At 35.9% G+C, this 21097-nt stretch overlaps 2 protein-coding genes across 10 annotated transcripts in view; one reads left to right on the top strand and one right to left on the bottom strand.

Moving 5' to 3' along the window:
* The first annotated feature begins 466 nt into the window (after positions 1-466).
* Positions 467-12574, top strand: LOC148308847 (uncharacterized). 9 transcript variants are annotated; one of them, XM_088261127.1, is made up of 8 exons: positions 467-688; positions 2674-2855; positions 5830-6018; positions 6466-6631; positions 6918-7021; positions 7437-7578; positions 8102-8241; positions 10381-12574. In XM_088261127.1, exons 2-8 carry the CDS (start codon positions 2685-2687, stop codon positions 10414-10416), a joined length of 948 nt encoding a protein of 315 aa, XP_088117253.1. In that variant the 5' UTR covers positions 467-688; positions 2674-2684; the 3' UTR covers positions 10417-12574. The 9 variants fall into 9 exon arrangements, with proteins under 9 accessions (XP_088117253.1, XP_088117257.1, XP_088117254.1 ...); XM_088261131.1 differs by having other exon boundaries at positions 5851-6018; XM_088261128.1 differs by having other exon boundaries at positions 467-684.
* A 530-nt stretch (positions 12575-13104) lies between these two features.
* Positions 13105-21097, bottom strand: part of AdamTS-B (ADAM metallopeptidase with thrombospondin type 1 motif B) — a 96629-nt gene continuing 88636 nt past the window's right edge. Inside the window, exons 16-19 of the mRNA XM_088261123.1 lie at positions 19650-19767; positions 18451-18646; positions 16777-16916; positions 13105-15804 (exon numbers count right to left, since the gene is read on the bottom strand). Of these exons, the coding sequence (XP_088117249.1) occupies positions 15658-15804; positions 16777-16916; positions 18451-18646; positions 19650-19767 (601 nt within the window). The 3' untranslated portion in view covers positions 13105-15657. The remainder of the gene's footprint in view (positions 15805-16776; positions 16917-18450; positions 18647-19649; positions 19768-21097) is intronic.

A 21097-nucleotide genomic window follows, 5' to 3' on the forward strand; every position in this document is an offset into this window, starting at 1 on the left:
TTTGACACCTAAAATTTGATACCTGTGTAAATAATAAAAAAAAACAAAAACAATATTTTTTTAAAAATAAAAATAAAAAACCTCAAGCAAAGAAAGCGGAATTTAGTAAGTCGTTTTCTATTCATGAGGTTCATGCGTTCGGAATTTCAAAAGAGGGAAACATGCTAGCAGAAAAAGTATGCAGAGGAATTATATATGCCAGCTACCTTATAAAGAGCCATAATATTTCTTCTCGAAATAAGTCTCTGAAGTGGAAATGAGATTAAGCCACAAATTTATTTAACTGTTAACTCACATTGTTTCGTGAAAATATTCATTAAATTGTAACCCTAAATTTTTTAGCTAAGGGTGTAGGTAAATACTTTTACTAGGTACGTATTTATTATGATCGAGAGGTATGATTATGGGGATAATTATTTTTTTATAGCAACCCTACACTTTTGATTTTCTATTTTCTAGGTTTTGTGTTTATTGTCAAATTTTGTCGACGTTTGGGGGATCTTCGTGTTTCGACAAATTTCAAGGCAGCAGCTCGCCGGAAAGCCGCATTAATAAAAGTCGACTGTCCTAATAATTTAAATAGTATTATCATCCGGTCTTTCTTCCAAAGAAGACTGTTCTTCGTGTCCAATCAGTTATTTGATTACCCGGGTTTATTTTTACGGCACCTTCGTTTATTGTTGTGTAGGTACGTTGTCTTTTTTTGTAAGCTTATTTTTTAACAATTTACAATAAATAATTGTAATTATGGCTATATCGTGTAATCCTTTGGATGCATTCGCATTTGCCATCAATTTTCGATAGTATGAACATAATCATCTTATTTGTTCATACTCGTATTTCATAAAAATAATGATTGTCTAATTTTGTCCACCATATTTTTTTATTTTCGAATTATCTATTTAAATTTGATAAAATTGTGTTTTTGTTTTATGAATTTATTCTTTAGATGCGTTCTGAACGGTACTCAATACTGATATGCGGTCAGCAAATTTATTTTTTCGTTATCAGGTGATAACAGTTTTTTTTTGTTTCACTGTTTTTCTAACGATTTCTATATTTTAGAATTGAATAATTCGCATGCGGAGTATCATCTTTAATTATTTATTGTGTAAAAAAGAAAAAACTGTTTTTTTGTAATAAAATATGTATTATATTGACTTTAAATTTAATTTACTACCAGAAACTATTATCAGTGTCTAGTTAGAACGCAAACTTCTAATTACCTGTAAGTATGTAATTGATGTGTAAAAAAATCGTTAAATTCCTCAGAATATATGGATATTTTATGGACACTTTTTGATAATAAATGATTTTCATAAAATGGCAATTTGTTAAATTGACTATTTCATCAAGTTTTTTATTGATATCTCAACATACATAAAAAACTCGGCGAAGATAGGAATATGTAAGTTTGGGTGTAAAGAGGACTTGTCATGGGCTGGTTTAAGTGGTTACATAAATAAGTTGAGTGTCGTTTAGTATTGTTTATTTTTTTTTATTTTTTTATTATTAACTTAAATTATCCTCGCGATGTCATAACATCTGTCCCCTTTTTTTGACAAGAAATATGTGTTTACGCATACATTTCAATTTCATATACCTTTTCAGCCTGCTTTTAAACAAGTTGTGAAAGAGTGATCTTGGATCTAGAAACTCTGAAGTCGGGACCATAACCCCATTCAACCCGTGCGGATTGTCTCCCCGCAATCAGCACTATGCACTACCATGCATTTATAAGTCATAGATACATGTCTCGCAAGGCGCATTTTCTTTTGACACATGTATTTTATGCCTTAAGTGGTGTCATTTGTGTTCCAACAAGATTCCGCTATGATTAAATTATTAAAGAAACAAACATCTCGGCATTAATTTGTTTAATTGTTTGATTTCATCTTGTATTTACAAATGAAATAATAGTAAGAACATCCGAGCTCCGTAATTTACCTTTTGTATATCATAATTAGTCTTTCGGTCTAGCAGCCGATCGAGGCTTCTCCTTCATTAAAATACTTTCCGCCGGACATTTGCATCTAATGTCTGTAACTTTGTCCATGTAGTAATTTTGTGATTGATGTTGATCTTGACAAACATGTGAAAGGTGTATTTTTCATAACTCGCATGAAGGCAAGGTGATCACTCCTGCGGTTCAGAAACCAGTCCAGGGTAATATTAAATCAATATTAGTGTAAAATCACTAATATTTATTTTCGCCCCTCCCTGGATATTGAACCCGAGACCTCCAGCATGGTAGCTAAGCACGTAAACTATTACACCACGGAGGCGGCTTAGGTGCAATAATGATGTGAATTCATCCGAATTCTTAGCCAGAGAAGAAGGCGCAGTAATATGTCACTTCTTCTTTTCCCCCCCAGACTCCGCCTACTCGACGTTCCAGAGACCCATTGACCATGTATTATTTTTAATCTATCATTATCATCATATATTATCCACGTCAGTATAAACGCCCATGAGGTATAACTTTGTAGTTTTTCCGCTTATATTTTATTTAACCGGTGACCTGGTTTTGCTGTCACCGACATCATCAGCCCTTGAGGTAGTAATTTATGTGCCAGTTCGAGGGTGCCCTATGATCACTGATCATCAGGTATGCATAAGTAGAGGAATATGTGGCTAGGTAGGGCAGTAGCATAAAGTGTTTTAAAATTGCAGGTTTATCGACAATGGCTTGCGTGGTTCCTTCCCGTTTTGCCAAGCTGAAGATTGTGGAGGATGACTTCATGGCGGCTAAAGTCAAGGAGATGAAATTACAGGCAAGAAAGGAGGCCGAGATGGCTTCCCGGAATAAGATGGATAGTGCGGACTCCAAGAAGAAGAATGCCAAACCTCCAAAGGTATAAACTCAACTTTTCCCCGTGTACGCCCTTAAATATTCCCTCGCATTTTGCACTCTCAAACCTAATTTTGACATTTTTAACATTTATTTTGTCTTCGCAAATGTTTGCAGAATTGATTTTTAACTCGCAAATACAATGTGATAAACATCATATACTTTTTCAATTCAATGAGGAAGCGCAGCATTTGTTTTTACAAATTAAAAAATTGAATTCAATATATATTTTTCATGTATAGTTAAAAAATAACATTTTCTACTAAAAAAATTCTCTTAAGTCCAATAAAAAAGTAATAATTATTATTGAGTTTTACCCGTGCGATGTAAAACTTATATGTGAAATAATGCTGTTATAGTACAAATGATATGCCTACCTAGGTCATTAATTAGTCTTGCTAAGCAGCATTCCTTTTTAGCATATGTAACTCGAAGAAATTAAACTGCATTTTTTCGAGCTCATGCATTATATGTGACTCGAAACAAATTATTTAAAAAAAATAATGCTTACGTATACATTTACTTCGAAGTCCTTGAGATTTATTGTTTAGATTAGTGCGCAGGTTTTCAATATTTTTTAAATATACAATAAAACAACAACTACATAGTTTTTTCCACTTTTATTACCGACATCACTAGTCTGATGTCGAAACCCGATAACTGGTCAAATACGCTTAGTTGGAAAAAACTATATAGCTGTTGTTTTTTTATGTATCATGCAGTTGCACCGAGAAATATCACTGCAAAACACAAAAATCACAAAAAAATCTGTTTTACCTCACCTAGCGCCCCCCTTCCTTGCCAAAATTTCTCATCAACGGGAGGAAAAAAAATTCCAGAATGGAAGAAATAAGATTACACTTAAGTTCCTCATTTTGCATTTTCTAGATCATAATTACCCATTTTCTATATCTGCATTCTTCAATCTCCTACGGTCTCTAGTGAGACCTCCGACGTTTCTAAGACGGTACTGCACTCGTTAGGAACCTATGGATTAGTGCATTAGAGACGGTAGTAATCTTCTTCTTCTTCACCTTGTTGTAGGCCTTGTGGCCTGTTTTTACGAGGGATTAGCCTCCTGCGATGTCGATTCCCAGCTATCAACCCATCTCTTTGGTGGTCTGCCCGGGAGTCGTCTACCATGGGGTTGGCCGTACAGTGCGATGTGGGGGAGTCTGGATGATTCCATTCTTCTCACACGCTATGTACCGCATACCATTGTCTCCTTCGTTGCCTTCCCCGCCTAACGACATCTTCAATCTCGCATATATCCCTGATCCTGGCATTCCTTATTCTATCTCGAAGACTCTTGCCTGAACGCTTCTTAGAGTCTTCATTTCTGACACTCTAAGCGCGTTTTTTGTGCCAACGGTGTCCGCTCTACTTTGGATCCCGTACGTCATGATGGGACGGACACTAGTTTTAATCAGTAGTAATCAGTTTAGTAAAAACACTTTTAATTCTCCTCAGCACATTCCCCATCCCGGAAGAAACTTATTTATGTTTTTATTATTGATGGAGTCTTTGTCTTTCATGATGTTATCTCTGTTCCTTTCTCGCTACACCCGTGAGTTATTGTGTGAACTTTGACCAATGATGAACTCTTTTATCGCACTGATATGATTCAGTATTATTTTTTCTCATAGTTCTAAGTAATAAGTTGAAATTATAAATAGATTTGATAGTAATAATACCAATGATAAAACTGCAACAATATTGCCTTAATAGGTTAATGAAAAAAAAAGCTTCCTCAATTTTGTCCATCCTTCACATATTAATACATTTATGCCCAGACTACGAGTTCAATTCCTTCCATGACTGAACTCAAATCACTTTCAATTAAATTAAAATGTCATAAATCCATTTCAACTTTTTATTTGATTTATTAGATCCAAGACCTCCATATTCCCTTATCTCAGTAAGACATCTAAAATAAGGATTTTTTCTGTGTAAAATATGTATTAGTAAATAACAGTTATGTAAGAATATACATTAACTTTTTTTGCCACGGTTTAATAAAAATCTCTTCAAGTCTCCATCTGGGGGTGATTGGAAAGTGAGTTAGACAAGTAATGTCATTAAATAACCTCTATATACGACTAGTTGCAACTCTTTTCGGGTGTTTTCTTTCAGAATACTCGTGGCGGCATGTACGAGAATAACCCCCGATTCCAATTTTGGATCGCAGCTCCATCCATAGGCTGGTTGAAGTGATCACTTTATACACATGTAACATTCAACATTATACCTATGATTGACAACCACGCTAGTCACATATATGATGTGATTCATGAGCACTTGATGCGAATGCCGGGTGATGCGCTCTAGATTCTCAGATCTAGTAAATGAAGGAGTTCAGGGTAAAGGACATTTTGTCTGTTTTGTCTCCTAATGTGCACACGTCCCACGAGAAGTCGACAACAAAAAATAAATGGTGCTCATCTAAAACAATGACAGATATTTATTTAACTGGTTTTCTGTGCCCCTTTCATACTTTATTCTGTTTGTGATCATCGATGAGACAAAATTTAGAAGCTAATATTTTGCGTGGAAAATACGATTTTTAGAAATCCGGTGTTCTCTCGCAAATGGATGCGAGAATCTCATAAAATATTTCAAAATAATGAGATAAATGCATGTAGATTATTTTCTTAACCACCCTACCTTCGGCTTATTTCAGCATATTTTTTATAAACAAGCAAAAAAATCACGTTTGTTTTCACAAAATATTGTCAGGTATGAAACCTGACAACAAAATTGTCAGTGTATCCGGTGCGCATTCAATATTTTTGGAACAGATATCTTTTCTCGTGCACGTAGGTCATTTGGGTTAGGGCGGAATGGTACGTTCCTATGTGTAGGGCGGTTCAATCATAATTTGAATTTATGGTATTCAAATATTCTTCTTGTGTAAAAGAACTGTTGTTGTACCGGTGCCTTAGAAAGATTGTAGAAATTAAAATAAAATGAATTGTTAGGCTCAGTCTGGTGCGTTGCAGAGTGTTGCGAAGGCCAGTCCGCCGGCCCTCCAGCAGGGGCAGGAGGAGGGGGGCGGCGGCGGGGAGGCGCGCTGGCAGGTCAAGAAGAAGAGGAGGGGGCCGGGCAGCGGCGCGCAGTGGGACGACAGCGCGGCGCTGGACGGAAACTACCAGGACGACATGCAACAGGTGACATTCTGCCGTTCAGTGGAGTTCCAAAGCTAGGTGTGATCTGGCCCCGGGCGATTAGAGATTTAACTTTACTGCTAACTTAGAATCAATGAAATGTATAAACTTATGCCCCTACTGGAAACTTATGCCCTGGAATTTTCACTCATGAACTACATGAAATTATAGTAACTTTAAACATAAAGAGTAAATCCACTCATGTAGGCATAGGCTATCAAACTTAAAAAGTTAAAGCCCGAGTAGGGCTATGATAAGCGGTGTTGCATACGCCGTAGCTAGATTTCAGAGTCGCTTGGACGTTAGGTGATTTAAAAAAAAAGGGATTTAACAAACTTTTTATTGACTAATAAATAACAGTTATCAATTTCTGAGACATTGGATTTGTGTCCCGTTTACACTTGAATTATGTTTTTATAGCGTTATAACGTGGTAATTCTTGTATTGCAGGCCTTATTGCTATCCAAGATGGAGTTTGAAGCGCAGAAGAAGGTGTTCAAGTCGAAGGAGTCCCCCGCAGAAACCAAGAAGCAGAAGAAGGCGCGCTCACACCTCCCTCCCCCCGCCCCCGCCCCTGCCCGCGACTCGCTCTCTCCGCCGCCCGCACATCCAACCGGTTAGTCATCTCAACTTAAAAGTGGAAATGAATTGTATTACATGGCGTCATGTGTTGGATGCCAGATATCAAAACCTTATCACATAACACCTTCTGTCGAAACTTAGCTTTCCGTCAATCAACTCTCATATAAAAAAGGTCTCTTTTGGGACCGCTAAATCCTATTCGTTGTTTTATGGCATTGTTAACATATTCTGTCCTGTAAAAAGTTGTCGAAAACAAAATCCATCCTGTAAAAATACAGTACTTGACACACTCGTGATACAAACGTGTTTCTCTGTTGCAGTGAGCGGGGTAGAAGTGTGCGGCGAAGGTCTGAAGGAGTCTCCCACGGGCCGGGTAGAAGAGGGGGGCCGGGACAGGGTGCCTCCCTCCAACGAGGAGATACAGGTCCCTACATCCCATCACTAGCTGTAATGTAATCGTGTAATTAGGATTCCAAACCACCAAATATTGGGTGCCATTGATGCCGTGTATTTGAAATGTTTCAACCCTCGTCGCAACCTATCAAAAGGCTGACTGTTTCAATTCCCATAACAAAGTCCCAACGCGCGGATCGGTAAGTTTGACGCATCTTTAATCCGACATTTGATAAGAGGTATTCATGTGGAATGGTGTACATGGTTGTATGGTTGTCAAACAAATAGAAATGCAGTTGAAGAAGTACCTGACTGAAACCATTGCCAAATTCTTCTCTAGGTGTCATCTCCTATTAGAGGTCATCTATTATAGGTGTTATTTGGATTATGAAGACAGTTTGCGCCGGTCACATTTATTCTAGATTGTTAGGAACACGTTATTACAGGGTTCCCAGCTGCGTGCGGCTTTAGAAGAAGCTCAGGCACAGTCGGGCATCCTGAGAGAGCAGGTGGAGAGTCTCCGAGCCGAGTTGCTCAAGGTCAAAACCAGAAACAAGAAGCTTTGCAATATCATCGGGCAGGGTGAAAGTAAGTACCCGTTCCTCTTACTGCACACATCCTTACAGGTGCATCAGTTTATTTCTTTAGGGTTTAACCGCTTGATACCATATTTCTGACCAGACTGAGTTTTATCATAACCGACGTCTGTCAGGAGTTACACTCCTGGAAACTTGCCCTGGACTGTCCTGTAGTCGTACAAGTCTGCGACATGCTATCAACTAGAACAGTACTATTCTTTATTTTAAAGCCCTTAGAAATAAAATGTCCAGTAGGATCAAAATTAATGTAATGTGATTTTTTGCTCTTTTATTTATTTAATGTAAGGAATCTGAAATGCAGGTTTAATAATTGTATTTGTGTAAGAAACACCACATCAATCAAATGCAGTACCCTTTGCACCGTTAGGTGCAGACTAAAATCGAGAAGTAAATACTTATCATCTTCAAATCTATAAGAAAGTGGTACATTGTTTACATATCTGAGTGAGCGAGATGAGTGATGGGGAGCGCCTGATCGCCTGATCTACATCCCGGCGTGTTGTGTATTGCAGTGAAGGACAAAGCGCAGGTGCTGGTGGAAACGGAGAATCTGCGCGAGGTGCAAGCGGAGCTCAACGCCGAAGTGGCGGCACTCAATGCCACCCTCCAGCAGGAACGTTCTCGTTGCTCCTGCGGGAATCGGCAGGACAAGGTGAGCATGCTCGCTCGACGCTATAACCCGCTAGTCTGCCGCTAGTCTCCCGCTTGTATAATAAAAAGGCTGACCAAAAATATACAAACCGTTTCCATGTTGCGGGTAATGGGTAATTGTCTGGGAACTATCGCTGTAGAATTTCTAATGTTGAAACTATCCACTTGACAGTTTAGACCGGATTTGATGATGAAACATCTGTAGGTTAAAAAAAACCTCCTGGCGTTCCAACTGATTTAATTTACACGCAACATAACACCGACATATCGCGAGTTTAAAAAAAAATATACAAATTTATTTTTAATCGCCATGATGCCAAAAATAATATATGACCATGCGAGTGAAATGCTCGGCTTCATAGTGAGATATTTTACAAAGAAAAGGCTGGTAGATCTCCATTAAGTAACATCGCTGACTTAGCGGTTGACATGATAAATTAATACCTAACCTTAAATCACCTTTGCTATGTTATTTAATGTGAGCCATAACAGTTTTTCTATATTTTTGGTTACAGAATTCATAATAACTTCCACTCCACTATGACTAGAGTATGTGCAGCTTGTTTGTAAATGTAGTTTTGTCCATTGGGTACGTCGCTTGTTGATGTTGTGTCTCACTGTGAATTTGTTTTCAGCGTTTGTCTACCAAGATTAAAAAAGTGTCCTTCCATCCCGAGGCGGCTTCCTAGAGAGCAAACATACTTTATAATGTACATATTGATTATTTCCCACTCCACTGTCCCGTTCTAAGCTTACGTAAAATGTGATAATTGTGCATCGCACTTTATTATTTCTCCATTAATTCTATTTCTCTAGTTTACACACCATCGCATGTGTGCTGTGTTAGTTTCTTTCCTTTTTTAATCCAATAAATTATATGTACATAACTCGGTAGATGTTTTATTTGCACCATTTTTCAAATTGCTTCTTCAACTTCACTTCTTCAAACCCCTTATCCGCATATTATCTTGATTGTTAACTCGTGAAAGAAAGGTGATCAGCCCTCCGCTTCAGGTATCATTCCAGGGTAATATTGAATAAATATTAGAGTGAAAAAAACACTTTTATTTATTTGACCCCCCCCCCCTGGGAATCAAACCCGAGACCTCCAGAACAGTAGCCGAGCGTGCTGACCATTACGCTACGGAGGCGGACGAATTGCACTATATGTATAATTTTTTTCAGTTTGTGTTTTGTCAGTTTTCCTGTTTCTATTTTTATTTTATAATTGATTAGTTCTTTTGTTGTGAGCTAACTTAACCGAGTCGCTTTATTTCAATTTCACATAAGGTCATTAAATAGTTGACAACTAAGAGTTTTCTCACCGACTGTTATATGCTACCTGTTGTGTGCATGTGCATATTTTGACAAAAGAGACACTTTCTTCTCGTAGTATTAGGGAAGTGCATTTCATTTAATAATATTCAAGAATGAGTAGGTACAGTTTATTGCAATACGCCAATAAAATGAATGCCAATAGCCCAAAAACATTTATATATGTAGTCTCATACTGGTATTGTACATTTTTGCATCATGCGTTACAATTTGTGAAAATGTCAAAAAGGGATCAATAGTGCAACAACACAATAACGATAACACTGAAAACCTCATGGCGTTCAACGGAATATTCATATTTATAGAGAAATAATAATATGCCTAGATTAAAATCCTGGTAATTTGTTTCAATATTTATTTGGCCAATTTTTGTTGTATTTATTATTATATTTTGATGAATGCCTCATTAAGTACCACGTCCATACTATATTAACATTAATTTAGTTTCCAACATTCTTTTGACTAAGTTTACGCGTCCTAGTATATACACACAATGTGGCAATTTTTTCTAACAAATATTCCACTGTCCGTTACTTTGACACGGTCGAGTTAAGTATAATATGTATCATTGTACGACTTAATAAAAGTTAACAATAATTTTTTAAAATTAGTTTCATAATGATTATCTCAGCTTTATTCTTTTCACATATGTATTTTTTTTACATTTATATTACTTCTTTTATATATTGTTATCAACAGGTTCTCACTTGTTAACACTAAATTTGTTGCACTTATTGAATGTTAACTGGCCATATTATGACGTAATACACCTTGTGTTAAATGAATATTAATTACTGTTTTGCAGAAGAAACGACCTCCTGCTGTTGATAAGGAGAATTGAGAGGCCACCCGTAAGCGCATAAAATAAGTGTGTCACATATGTACATACTTCTACATACTCACTTGGGAAAAATACGCATAGACTAGTTGTTTTCGCAATATTTAAATGATGGATTAGAGTGCAAAACTGAGGAACCCTCGAGTGCTCTGGAGGGGTTGGCAGTTTTACACACTACACCGAAGCCAATCCTTACTTTTATTCTGACAAGATGATATTTTGTCGTCCTTAGCGAGAGAGTGGCTTTTCACTGTTTACAATACCGGTAGCCTTGGTGCATTGTGGCATCCATTTGAGTGAACAATATGAGTGAATTGCACGCAATCTTTCTTTCTAGCTCACTTACATCACACACCTATTATACATATCACTTGATAATTGACATCTTCATGCGAAAGCGAGTATACCTGTATATAGATATGTAACATATAAAAGTGGAATACTGCATTTATCATCAAATATGTATAGTATAAATGGTAGATTTTGTACTTTGGATATGTAAAATGTGATTTCAACTAATTTGACTAAAGATATTCTCTCTTAAGGACGGCAATATATTGACAATTTTTATTTAAAAATGTATAAAATACTAAATCATGTATAGTTTTGAAGATCTCTTTTGATAAAATCTTTTTAAATAACACTAGTTTATCGAAAATAATTTCAGAGGCTAAATAAAATAATTGTAAGTTGCATTTCAGTTATACATAGTACTTTTATACAATACCGGGCAGTCGATCTTTTTTTATTGTGAGCAATTTTATGTTGGAAAAGTCTTTTATTCACATTGAAAGCCTAGTAGAACATTCAACGAATGCGGATATTATTTAGATCTTCTTGGGAATGGAAGAGCTGGCAGCATAAGGCATTCGTCATAATTCATTGCGAATTTGGGAAATCAATATGCGGTCCTTTGAAAGACAGGCGAGGATCTTTAAGCATACTTTTTATTTATTAAAACCGTGTAGATTTTTTTTCTGTTGTATTGACTTTTTAAATATTATTAAAGAAAACACTCGTTTTTTTACCACTCGAGTAAATAAACTGGTAAAGTGGTAAAAAAAAACAAGTGATTTCTTTAATAATATTGTGTCTTTCCACAAAGTAAATGCTGAAACAATAAATAAAATGGACTTTATTACGAGGTGATATCTACCGATGTTCACAGGGTTATAAATGCATCGATGGTAACTAGGAGATGAGGCCCAACTTTCCGGAGTAGTATGTGATTAGACTACAGTGGGAAGGTGGAACGTCTTATACCGATAATAGATGGAGACACTCCGTACATGAACAAATGTGTATCCTGTGTTTTCTTGTAATAGCCATTATGTGAAATTATTATGGACAGCGGATATCGCATAAAAAGCAATTGGCATTTTTGTATGGGATATGACATCAACACGTCGAATTGGTACCATTAGTTTGATGGCATGAAATCTTCAACTCGGACTGTTTTATAGCTAAAATCAATAAATAGATTAACAGCCGATGAAAAGTTAACCTTCTATGACATTCGCAGGTTTATGATTTAAGGATCATGATTCTGCGATAAGAATATCGTCCCGAGTTAGTCACCATCCAATTATTATTACTGTCCTTTTTCCTTGTATTGGTCAAAACACAATACATATTCATTCATTGAATCTTAAAGTGGAACTAAAACAAATATTTTTCCATGAATTTTGATTGAGTTCGTTAGACTTAGGCATAATGTGTAATGGATTCTTGATTTCTCAATTTGCGTAATAAAACTGTGCATTCCTACTGGAGTATCAACCCAGTATTGTATTAATAATGGAATCTTTCAGATGATGTGTATTTCATTTCTGTTGGTGGCATTGTCATTGTCCTTTGTCCTTTTAACAAAACGCAGGTACTATATGTATGCACATATATATATTTGAATTTTATGATGCATTTCTCCATTTTAGTGAACATTTTTTTTTCTTAATTAGATGTAGGAAGTAAATGTTGATTGAAAATGTGCTCCAATTTGTATTTATTTTTATTAGCTGGAAATATTTTATAAACAAATCCTAGATTATATTTTAAGCGTATGTTTAGTTTTAAGGGAACAGAGTATAAAGTTAAAAGAAATGTGCGAAACTTGATTTGATGATGTTGGGATATTGTATTAATAAATATGTAACACATACAATTTGCACATTTTTATTCATTCTTAATATTTAAGACTTTGTCCTATCAATTGTTCTGGTCTTCAATTTGCAACCAGTGGTCTCAAAAATGAGACAATGCAACGCATTCATACTGAGGTTTTTTTCTTTTTATTATTTAGGTTTCCTCTAATGGCATATTTTTTTCTTTAAATGTTCTACGAATTGAGTAAGTATTTTCATGGGGATTCTTTAAAAAAAAAATAAACACTCGAATAAATCGGTAAGTTTTCAAAACTAGTCGTATATATAAATAAAACTCATTAAGTGGTACATTCGAGTGTTTAATTTAAAAACAATAATCCACATGACATTCCACAAAGTTAACGCCGAATCGATAAATAATATTTTCATGGCTATTTAAATATTTTTACATCGCACAATTTCAGTACCATAGCGCCCTGAAAATAGCTCCTGCATGGTGGGCAAAACAACTCACCAATCGCTAAGGAGAGACTTTTATAAAGAGAGAGATAGTATTTCCTCTGTAGGTATTACAATGAAGAAAAAGAAGTTTTATTTGCAATACTTTATTTTCCTTAAAAAAATCAAAATACATTAGAAATTCACACAATAATATGAAATGTGCAACTTAACATCTATCGTATCCTAGTAATAATAATAATGTTTACAGCATTATGTAGATTTTATTATAAATAACATTTTTAAGGTCCAAGGCTCTTAAAACTGAGCCTCCGATTCTCATCCATCCGTGCCAATCTCTTGTTTGTCAGAAGGGAATGAAGGGTCCCCGCCCATAACCAACGTGTAATTACTTCATTCTCGCGACATTTACTGACAGCCTGCTGAATTGCGTGGTGCGGTTATCAAGTATGGCTCTGGACAAGCGCAAAATATGACGCTCAGGGCAGGTAACTATGTTTCCTGACTCGAGCATCGTCGCTCATTACAATATCGTCTAATCTAACTACCTTTCTAGCCGATTGCAATGTCTCGGCGAGTTCTCTGCCATCAAACGCCGCATCATATAAACTTAACAGTCCAGATGAATAGAGAGGTCGCAGTGGAACATCACTTTGTTATTATAATGCGTGTTAATTTCCACTTTATGTAGTTTCATATTTTTAAGTATTATGCAAGTATGGTACCAATTATAATTAAGGGCAGTTTACCATCAATTTATGTTTACATACAGTGGAATCGTGTAATTTATTCACTTTGCTACTCATTAAAGATTTTGTACATTAGATTGTTTTTAATTTATGCAGAATCCCACACATGTTCCATGTAACATCTTTCTATAGTACGGGTAAAGTACGGTTAGATTTTATTAGTTTTATAAACGAGAAAATATTTCAACAAAAAATTATCCAGGACTTCATCATATCCATGTCTTGTGACAAGTACACCGCGATTTAAAGTTAATAATTTGGAAAATCACCGTTTTTTATACCAAACATGGCGATCTTATCGGCACCTATAGAAGACCTAGATATATTATCTTAACACTAATGAAACCTTCGAATTATACTAGCCCTGGATCTGGAACGGATTGATTCCAACTTGTATGATTTCTTTGTGAAAAGCAGATTAGTATTTATACAACTTGGAACATCTCGTGCATCCGAGTAGCGCGGCTCCGCTGTATTTACATTATTCTATGGACTCGCAACTACAATATGTTTATAATACGTTACTCGGATGGTACTTGACCAGTATAAAGTGAGTGCAAGTTGCTACGGTCAACTATTAGGACATAAACAGCTTACGGAGAATAATACTATTTGGTAAATATTGTTACGGTCGCGGTAATCAGTTATCCTACTGCTTCCCGGAGTTAGAGGAAACATTCTCCAGAGTATTAATATCATTTGGTGCAAACTTAAATATTATGGCAGCATATTGGTTCACATTTTGGTTTAAGCTAAATTAACATCTAGTCTGCTAAATCGCTAGGCCAATAGCGCGCTCGATACCCGGTCCTCGGCGGCTGTTACCGTAGTGCCAGTCGGTCCTCGTTACAACTCTTTCCTTATCGTTAATACTTATTCTCGCTACACCGAATGGATATTTACATAATATAGAAGTACAAAACGGCGGCTCGATGGCGTAATAATACATACTCATAAAAGCAATACTGTTTTACCAAATTCTGATATTCTTCTCCCGTCCATTTCATAATATATTCAAACTCGTTACAAAGCTAGTTTTAAGTTGTAGAATTATTTAGGTAATAAAACAAAAAGCATACAAAAATAAATGCCATCGCAGTAAGATTGAAGTTACTTAACCCTCAGAATGGAGCCTTGAGCGAGCGCGGCGTTAGATTCTTTTATCTATAATATGACACGCTGCAAATCCAGCGATGGCAGATTGTGTGTATTGATGACAATCTACATTTATTTTAGGTAAGGAACATATAAAGTATCATTTATATTTGAAGCACTAACTTTGTGATTTTTCATTTTATAATTAAATTGTAAGTTTGTTTTGAAATCACTATAAATTGTGATTTCAAAACAAAGTTTCATTTTAAATATAACATATAAAGTATTTTTAAACATAGGTAAGTAAGCGACTGGGGAAGAGGATTTTGAAAATCAGGGCACATTCTGAGGGCTAATCCCATTCTGTGATAAGCTTTCTATATTATGTTTATTAACCAATGTTATTTCGTAATTGCTAAATGGTCCTGAAAATTTTGTTTAAAGATAATATGATATTACAAAACTAGTTATTATGGCAATTAATTATATCCAAGTATTTCAAACATATCGCACCCCTACTTTTCTTTAGACTAATTCATTTTGACATTATATCATTCAAAAGTAAAAAAGGGTTTTTTATTAGAATTATGTTAAATATATGAAAATAATAATCTGACAGCATTGATATGTTTTTCAAATGTGAAAATTTTTAAAGCCAGTTTTCTATGCAAAATTAATATTTTTTGAGAAAAAAAATCTGACCTGAATGTAATTCTACCGCAATAAGTATACTGCTAAGTTAATAAATTTTTGTAATGGCCTAAAAGTAAGAGGTGCGCTGTCGAGGTTGGGTTGTTGGTAATAAATAGTACGGCTTAGGTATACATAGAAGGGTTTAGTCAGTAGCGCGAGCTGCAGTCGGGCAGCGCCGGGCAGGGCAGCAAGGCGGCGGGCTTGCGGCCCTCGCACTCCTTGTCGGGGCGCTGAGAGTTGTCCAGCCGCTCCAGGCACAGCACCTGGCGACGCCGCTGCGCCTGCTGCTGGCCCTGCAATATGCGCATGAGTGAATGATCACACCCCTCGACATCAGCGGAAGGGAAACAATGCCCGAGATAATGTTATTTCGTTGAAAGGAAGGTTTCAATGTTCATATTTTGATAAAACATTAACAATAAACAAGGACTTTTTTAAAAATTAATATCTCGACAAAGATGAAGAAGTTCTTTCATCGAAAATATGGGAGCCTAAGTATTGACAAACTTTACATTGGTTAGTTGAAGTGATCACTTAATACACGGCAATATCTACCATTTTAGCTATAATTGACAATCATTTTACTAAAATTTCGAAAAGTTTTGTACTTGTTTAAAGTGGTAACGTATTAAAGTGATAGCGAAGCGTATTCGCAATTTTAGTGCACAGTATGAACTGTGCATACTGCCTATGAAGGCGATATCTATGGCTGAAAATTGTAAGCCGGTGGTGAGGTTTTTATTTATTCATTCGTGATTCACAGTTCAGAATTGTTACACAAACTAGAAAACTCCTAAAAATATAATTACTTATTTTTAGGGCCGTTATATTTGTGATGTGATACACGTCCAAACAGAGGTTTATAAATGATAAATTTTTACACAGTGCATTAAATGATCACCTAAATGGCAAGCAGTGACATAATACCAAGACTTCCATATGCCCATCGCAATAAACTAATACAATTGATATAATTTATATTTGAAGCACTAACCTTGTGATTTTCCATTTTGTAATTAAAATATAACTTTGTTTGAAAATCACTATAGGTATTTTATTATAATTTATAAAATATTTAAAACTTAGTTACATTTTCATTAGATACTAGAATTGAGAAAATAAAAAAGTCAATATGAGTAGGATAAAATCTAGCATTTGTGAACAAAGTTGACAAAGACACTTTAAAAATATTGCAAATTAATAGTTGAATTTGCTAATGCCAAATCTCGCTGCGGAGTGGTTGGTATTGTTTGAGAGGTTCCTACCTGCTTGAGACAGGGTGGGCAGGAGGACCACGGCCCGAGCCACCAGTAGTTCCGGCAAGCGCGCAAGTTGCACATGCGCATCAGCTCCAAGGGCTTTTCCATCTCGTTGTTGCTGATGCAGTGCTCTTCATCCACCACTCCTTGAATGCACAGAATACATGAATAAACACATTCACACACTGCAAGGATCTCACTAGTTGTTGCTGATGCAGTGCTCTTCATCCACCACTCCTTGAATGCACAGAATACATGAATAAACACATTCACACACTGCAAGGATCTCACTAGTTGTTGCTGATGCAGTGCTCTTCATCCACCACTCCTTGAATGCACAGAATACATGAATAAACACATTCACACACTGCAAGGATCTCACTAGTTGTTGCTGATGCAGTGCTCTTCATCCACCACTCCTTGAATGCACAGAATACATGAATAAACACATTCACACACTGCAAGGATCTCACTAGTTGTTGCTGATGCAGTGCTCTTCATCCACCACTCCTTGAATGCACAGAATACATGAATAAACACATTCACACACTGCAAGGATCTCACTCGTTGTTGCTGATGCAGTGCTCTTCATCCATCACTCCTTGAATGCACAGAATACATGTATAAACACATTCACACACTGCAAGATCTTACTAATCATATCCCTCATTTTAAACAGCAAAGCAGTATAAATAATTTATCTTTCAATTTATATTCATAATAACTAATAAAAACTATTTTTCTCTCTCTTATTTTGTACTAATGTAATACATATCTACAAAATATGTTATACATAATGTATACATATGTTGTTTTATGAATCCACCGCCAAACATGAGACCTGTACATATTGCTTGAGAATTGTGTTTATTTACATATATCATCATTATTTGACAGCCTTGGTTATCATGCCTATATCTCCTATACTATATTTTTTCTGTGATATTTTTTCACCGACCCATCATGACGTATGGAATCGAAAGTCACCGTTGGCACAAAAAACGCGCTTAGAGTGTCAGAAATGAAGACTCTAAGAAGCGTATCAGGCAAGAGTCTACAAGATAGAATAAGAAATGCCAGGATCAGGGAAATATGCGAGATCGAAGATGTCGTTAGGTGGGGAAGGCAACGAAGGAGACAATGGTATGCGCATGTGAGGAGAATGGAACCATCCAGACTCCCCCACATCACACTGTACGGCCAACTCCATGGTAGATGACTCCTGGGCAGACCACCAAAGAGATGGATAGATAGCTGGGAATCGATATCACAGGAAGCTAATCCCTCTTGGTGTAGGTCTTGTGGCCAACACCAAAAAGAAGAAGAACATCTTTTTTCAAAAAAGCATCTAAGCGGTTTTAAAACCAAAGTGAAACTAGCAATATATTGGATCATAAATATATTGGGTCATCCTATCATATATTGGATCATAAATATTGCGGTTATTTTTAAGCACCTTTTTAAAAAAAATAAGGTAAACAAAGCTTTTTTAGATCTAATTTTGTTTTCTTTCACTTTCTACCGTTTTCTTCTATCTATCTACCTGATTTGAGGTAATCTGTAGAATCCATAACTTTTCCGTTCAATGAAAATACCGCATTACTTATGGGATAACCCAAAATATGATAATAGCAAAGCCAAGAACTAAGTTAAATATGGTGAAAGGACATGAGTAGGTACCTTCGGAGGTGTTGAGACAAACCACGGGCTGCTTGGTAGTGCCCCATCCGCAGGAGCGTGAGCACGTAGTCCAGTTGGCATACCCCCAGTGGAAGTGCTCTTCCCGCTTCACAGCCTCCAGGCGGCCGCGCTTGGGGTCCACCGTGTACTGGTACCGGACCCCCGGGTTGCGGTGACGACCTCGGTAGATCATTTGCTGCGGACACATTATTTATACACTGTCATAAACCATTTCCAACTCATTCTATTCCAGTCAGTAAACAAGCGCTTTTCTTTCTGGCGCATATATGTTAAGGCTGTCAGATTATAGAGATTTAGAGTCAATTGGGACACATCAGCACCAGAACATTTAGCCCCATTAATTATCCGTCACAATTAACAGAAGCTATCGTAAACTTAAAGAATGAAAGATTATTTAAAGGGAAATTAAAAAATGATATGAATAGGTTCTTGTAAAAAAAAGTAAAGTGTAAAAAAATATTAAAATCAAAAGACCAAAATAAGTGCCAATATTGTAGAAAAAGTATTCGGGTTCATGTAATTTCTGCAGAAAAAACATATCAAATATTAGTATAAGTTTACACTACTCAGAATAGATATTCAGTGCTGGTGAGAGGGCTACCTTCCTGTATAAAACGATACTGTACCCGGCTTTATATTGTTTTTCCCTTTTGGTTTGTCACAGACACATTATTCTATATCATCATCTTTTTCAACTATATTGTATATTATACTGTATTATTTTAAAAAGTAAGTGAGCAAACTGCAGCACTTGTGAGGCCATCAAAATATTGCAGAAAGCTCGGCAGTCATTGGTATGTGAATTGTACCAGGATGTAGTTTAAGAATGTTTGGCAGCAGCAAAATCAAAAGTTTTTAATTAATCAGCAAGCTGTTCCGGAAAAACATATTTTTCGCAGCAATATCGAAAAAAAAATTGGCAAAGAAACATATCCAACTCGTTTGTTGCTCATACAATGGCGCTTTCAGAATATGGGTTTTCACAGATATTCGACCTACGGAAACAGAAAATAAGGTAAGAGATAATGCACATAGTAAAGGTAGTCATAAAACTATTCCTAAACACAGGATTGTCATTAAAAATAAAGCTGAGAGATATTAAACAGGTTTGTACGCACTCTTATAATTCATGTGGTTCAAGCTAATATCGTTTGCACTTGATGGATTATTAGACTCACATAAACCAGGATGTCTTCTTCAATGGGTCCGGGAATCTTCACTTTCTCCCAGTCGCGATCTCTCTCATACAGTGCCGGGGTACCGGCTACCAGGTACTCTCCTGCTAGTGTTATTCGCCTGGAAACCACATGCAGAAAAAAATCAACAATATTATGATTTTTGCATTGTTAATGGAGCAGGTATTCCGTTCAGTTTTTTGATGACCAATAAATAAATATATTTATATGAAAAAAAAATATATTTATGATGTTATTAAATACCAAAAAAACATTTTAAAGAGAAGCCATTAAGTTCGAAAAAAGAGTCCGCACCTTTTATTTTTGTAAAATATGTAGTTACAAATATATGATTTGACATTATATCAATATTTTATTATATTTTTGACGAAAGATACGAAAGTATAATACACACTTAAATAGTTCTAAAGAACGTAAATACCGTTTTTACGAATCGTTGGAAATTATTTGAGAGTGAGTTCAGGTAAAGCTAAATTGGTAAAAATACACATGCAATTTTAAAATTAATTTAAGTGGGAATCAAATCTAAAATATCTTTATAAACCAACATTATTATGTACGCACAGTTACCTTTAAAATTTGTCCTGGTAACGAAAAGTCCATACAACAAAATATACATATATTTGGTCGATCCTTACCCCTCGCATCCAGTTAAAATTATCATATTCTCGAATATTTATCCGAGAATATGATAATTATGTTATTTAATACTTGTCCAAAACCGATAGCAAACGCAGTCACCATCTACTACGTTTAACGAGATTTACAATGACGATTTAAATCTGTACAGTGGATCCTCTCATAACGAGTAATTCGCATAACGAGCAAAAAAGTGAAATTTTTGCTTCCTTAACGAGCGTTTATTTCGCATAACAAATAACAGAAAAAAGGCAAGTCCCTTTTTCATTGTGAGGCAGGACTTCCGCGGCTTGGTAATGAGTTACCAAGGGGACTCTTACTTCTGCTTGGAAAAAACTTTGGGCAGAGAGTGTTGTCGAATGTGATTTTGAAACAGTACCTATGGAGTCTACGGTCAACGAGATTGCGTCACGGACTCGAGGTTGATAACAACGATATTGAAGAGCTTGTTAAAGAGCACAAACAAATGTCTTTTGTCAGTTTTCTTGTTAAAAAGGATTAATTACATATAATACAATACAATTACATACGTTGGCGCGTGGTCACTTCCTTATTTTAAAAAATCAAAACATTAAAATTATTGTCAGTATGGATTTAATCCTTTCTTCTGTGTACAGGGGCACATTAAAAGTTTTATTTCGTTGGGTTTTCAAAACAACATTTCGAATGCTGACACCGTCCTCGTCAATACGCTGAGATTGACGATTTTGGACATTTCTGTCATGCTTTACCAGCATATCTGTTCCTTTGTAGGGGCAATAGCACCACGAATATCATCCTTTAGCTGATCA

This window comes from Brachycentrus maculatus, unplaced genomic scaffold, assembly GCF_059751285.1.
Source record: "Brachycentrus maculatus isolate JH-2025_06_01 unplaced genomic scaffold, ASM5975128v1 h1tg000147l, whole genome shotgun sequence".
In the NCBI taxonomy this organism is placed as follows: domain Eukaryota; kingdom Metazoa; phylum Arthropoda; class Insecta; order Trichoptera; family Brachycentridae; genus Brachycentrus; species Brachycentrus maculatus.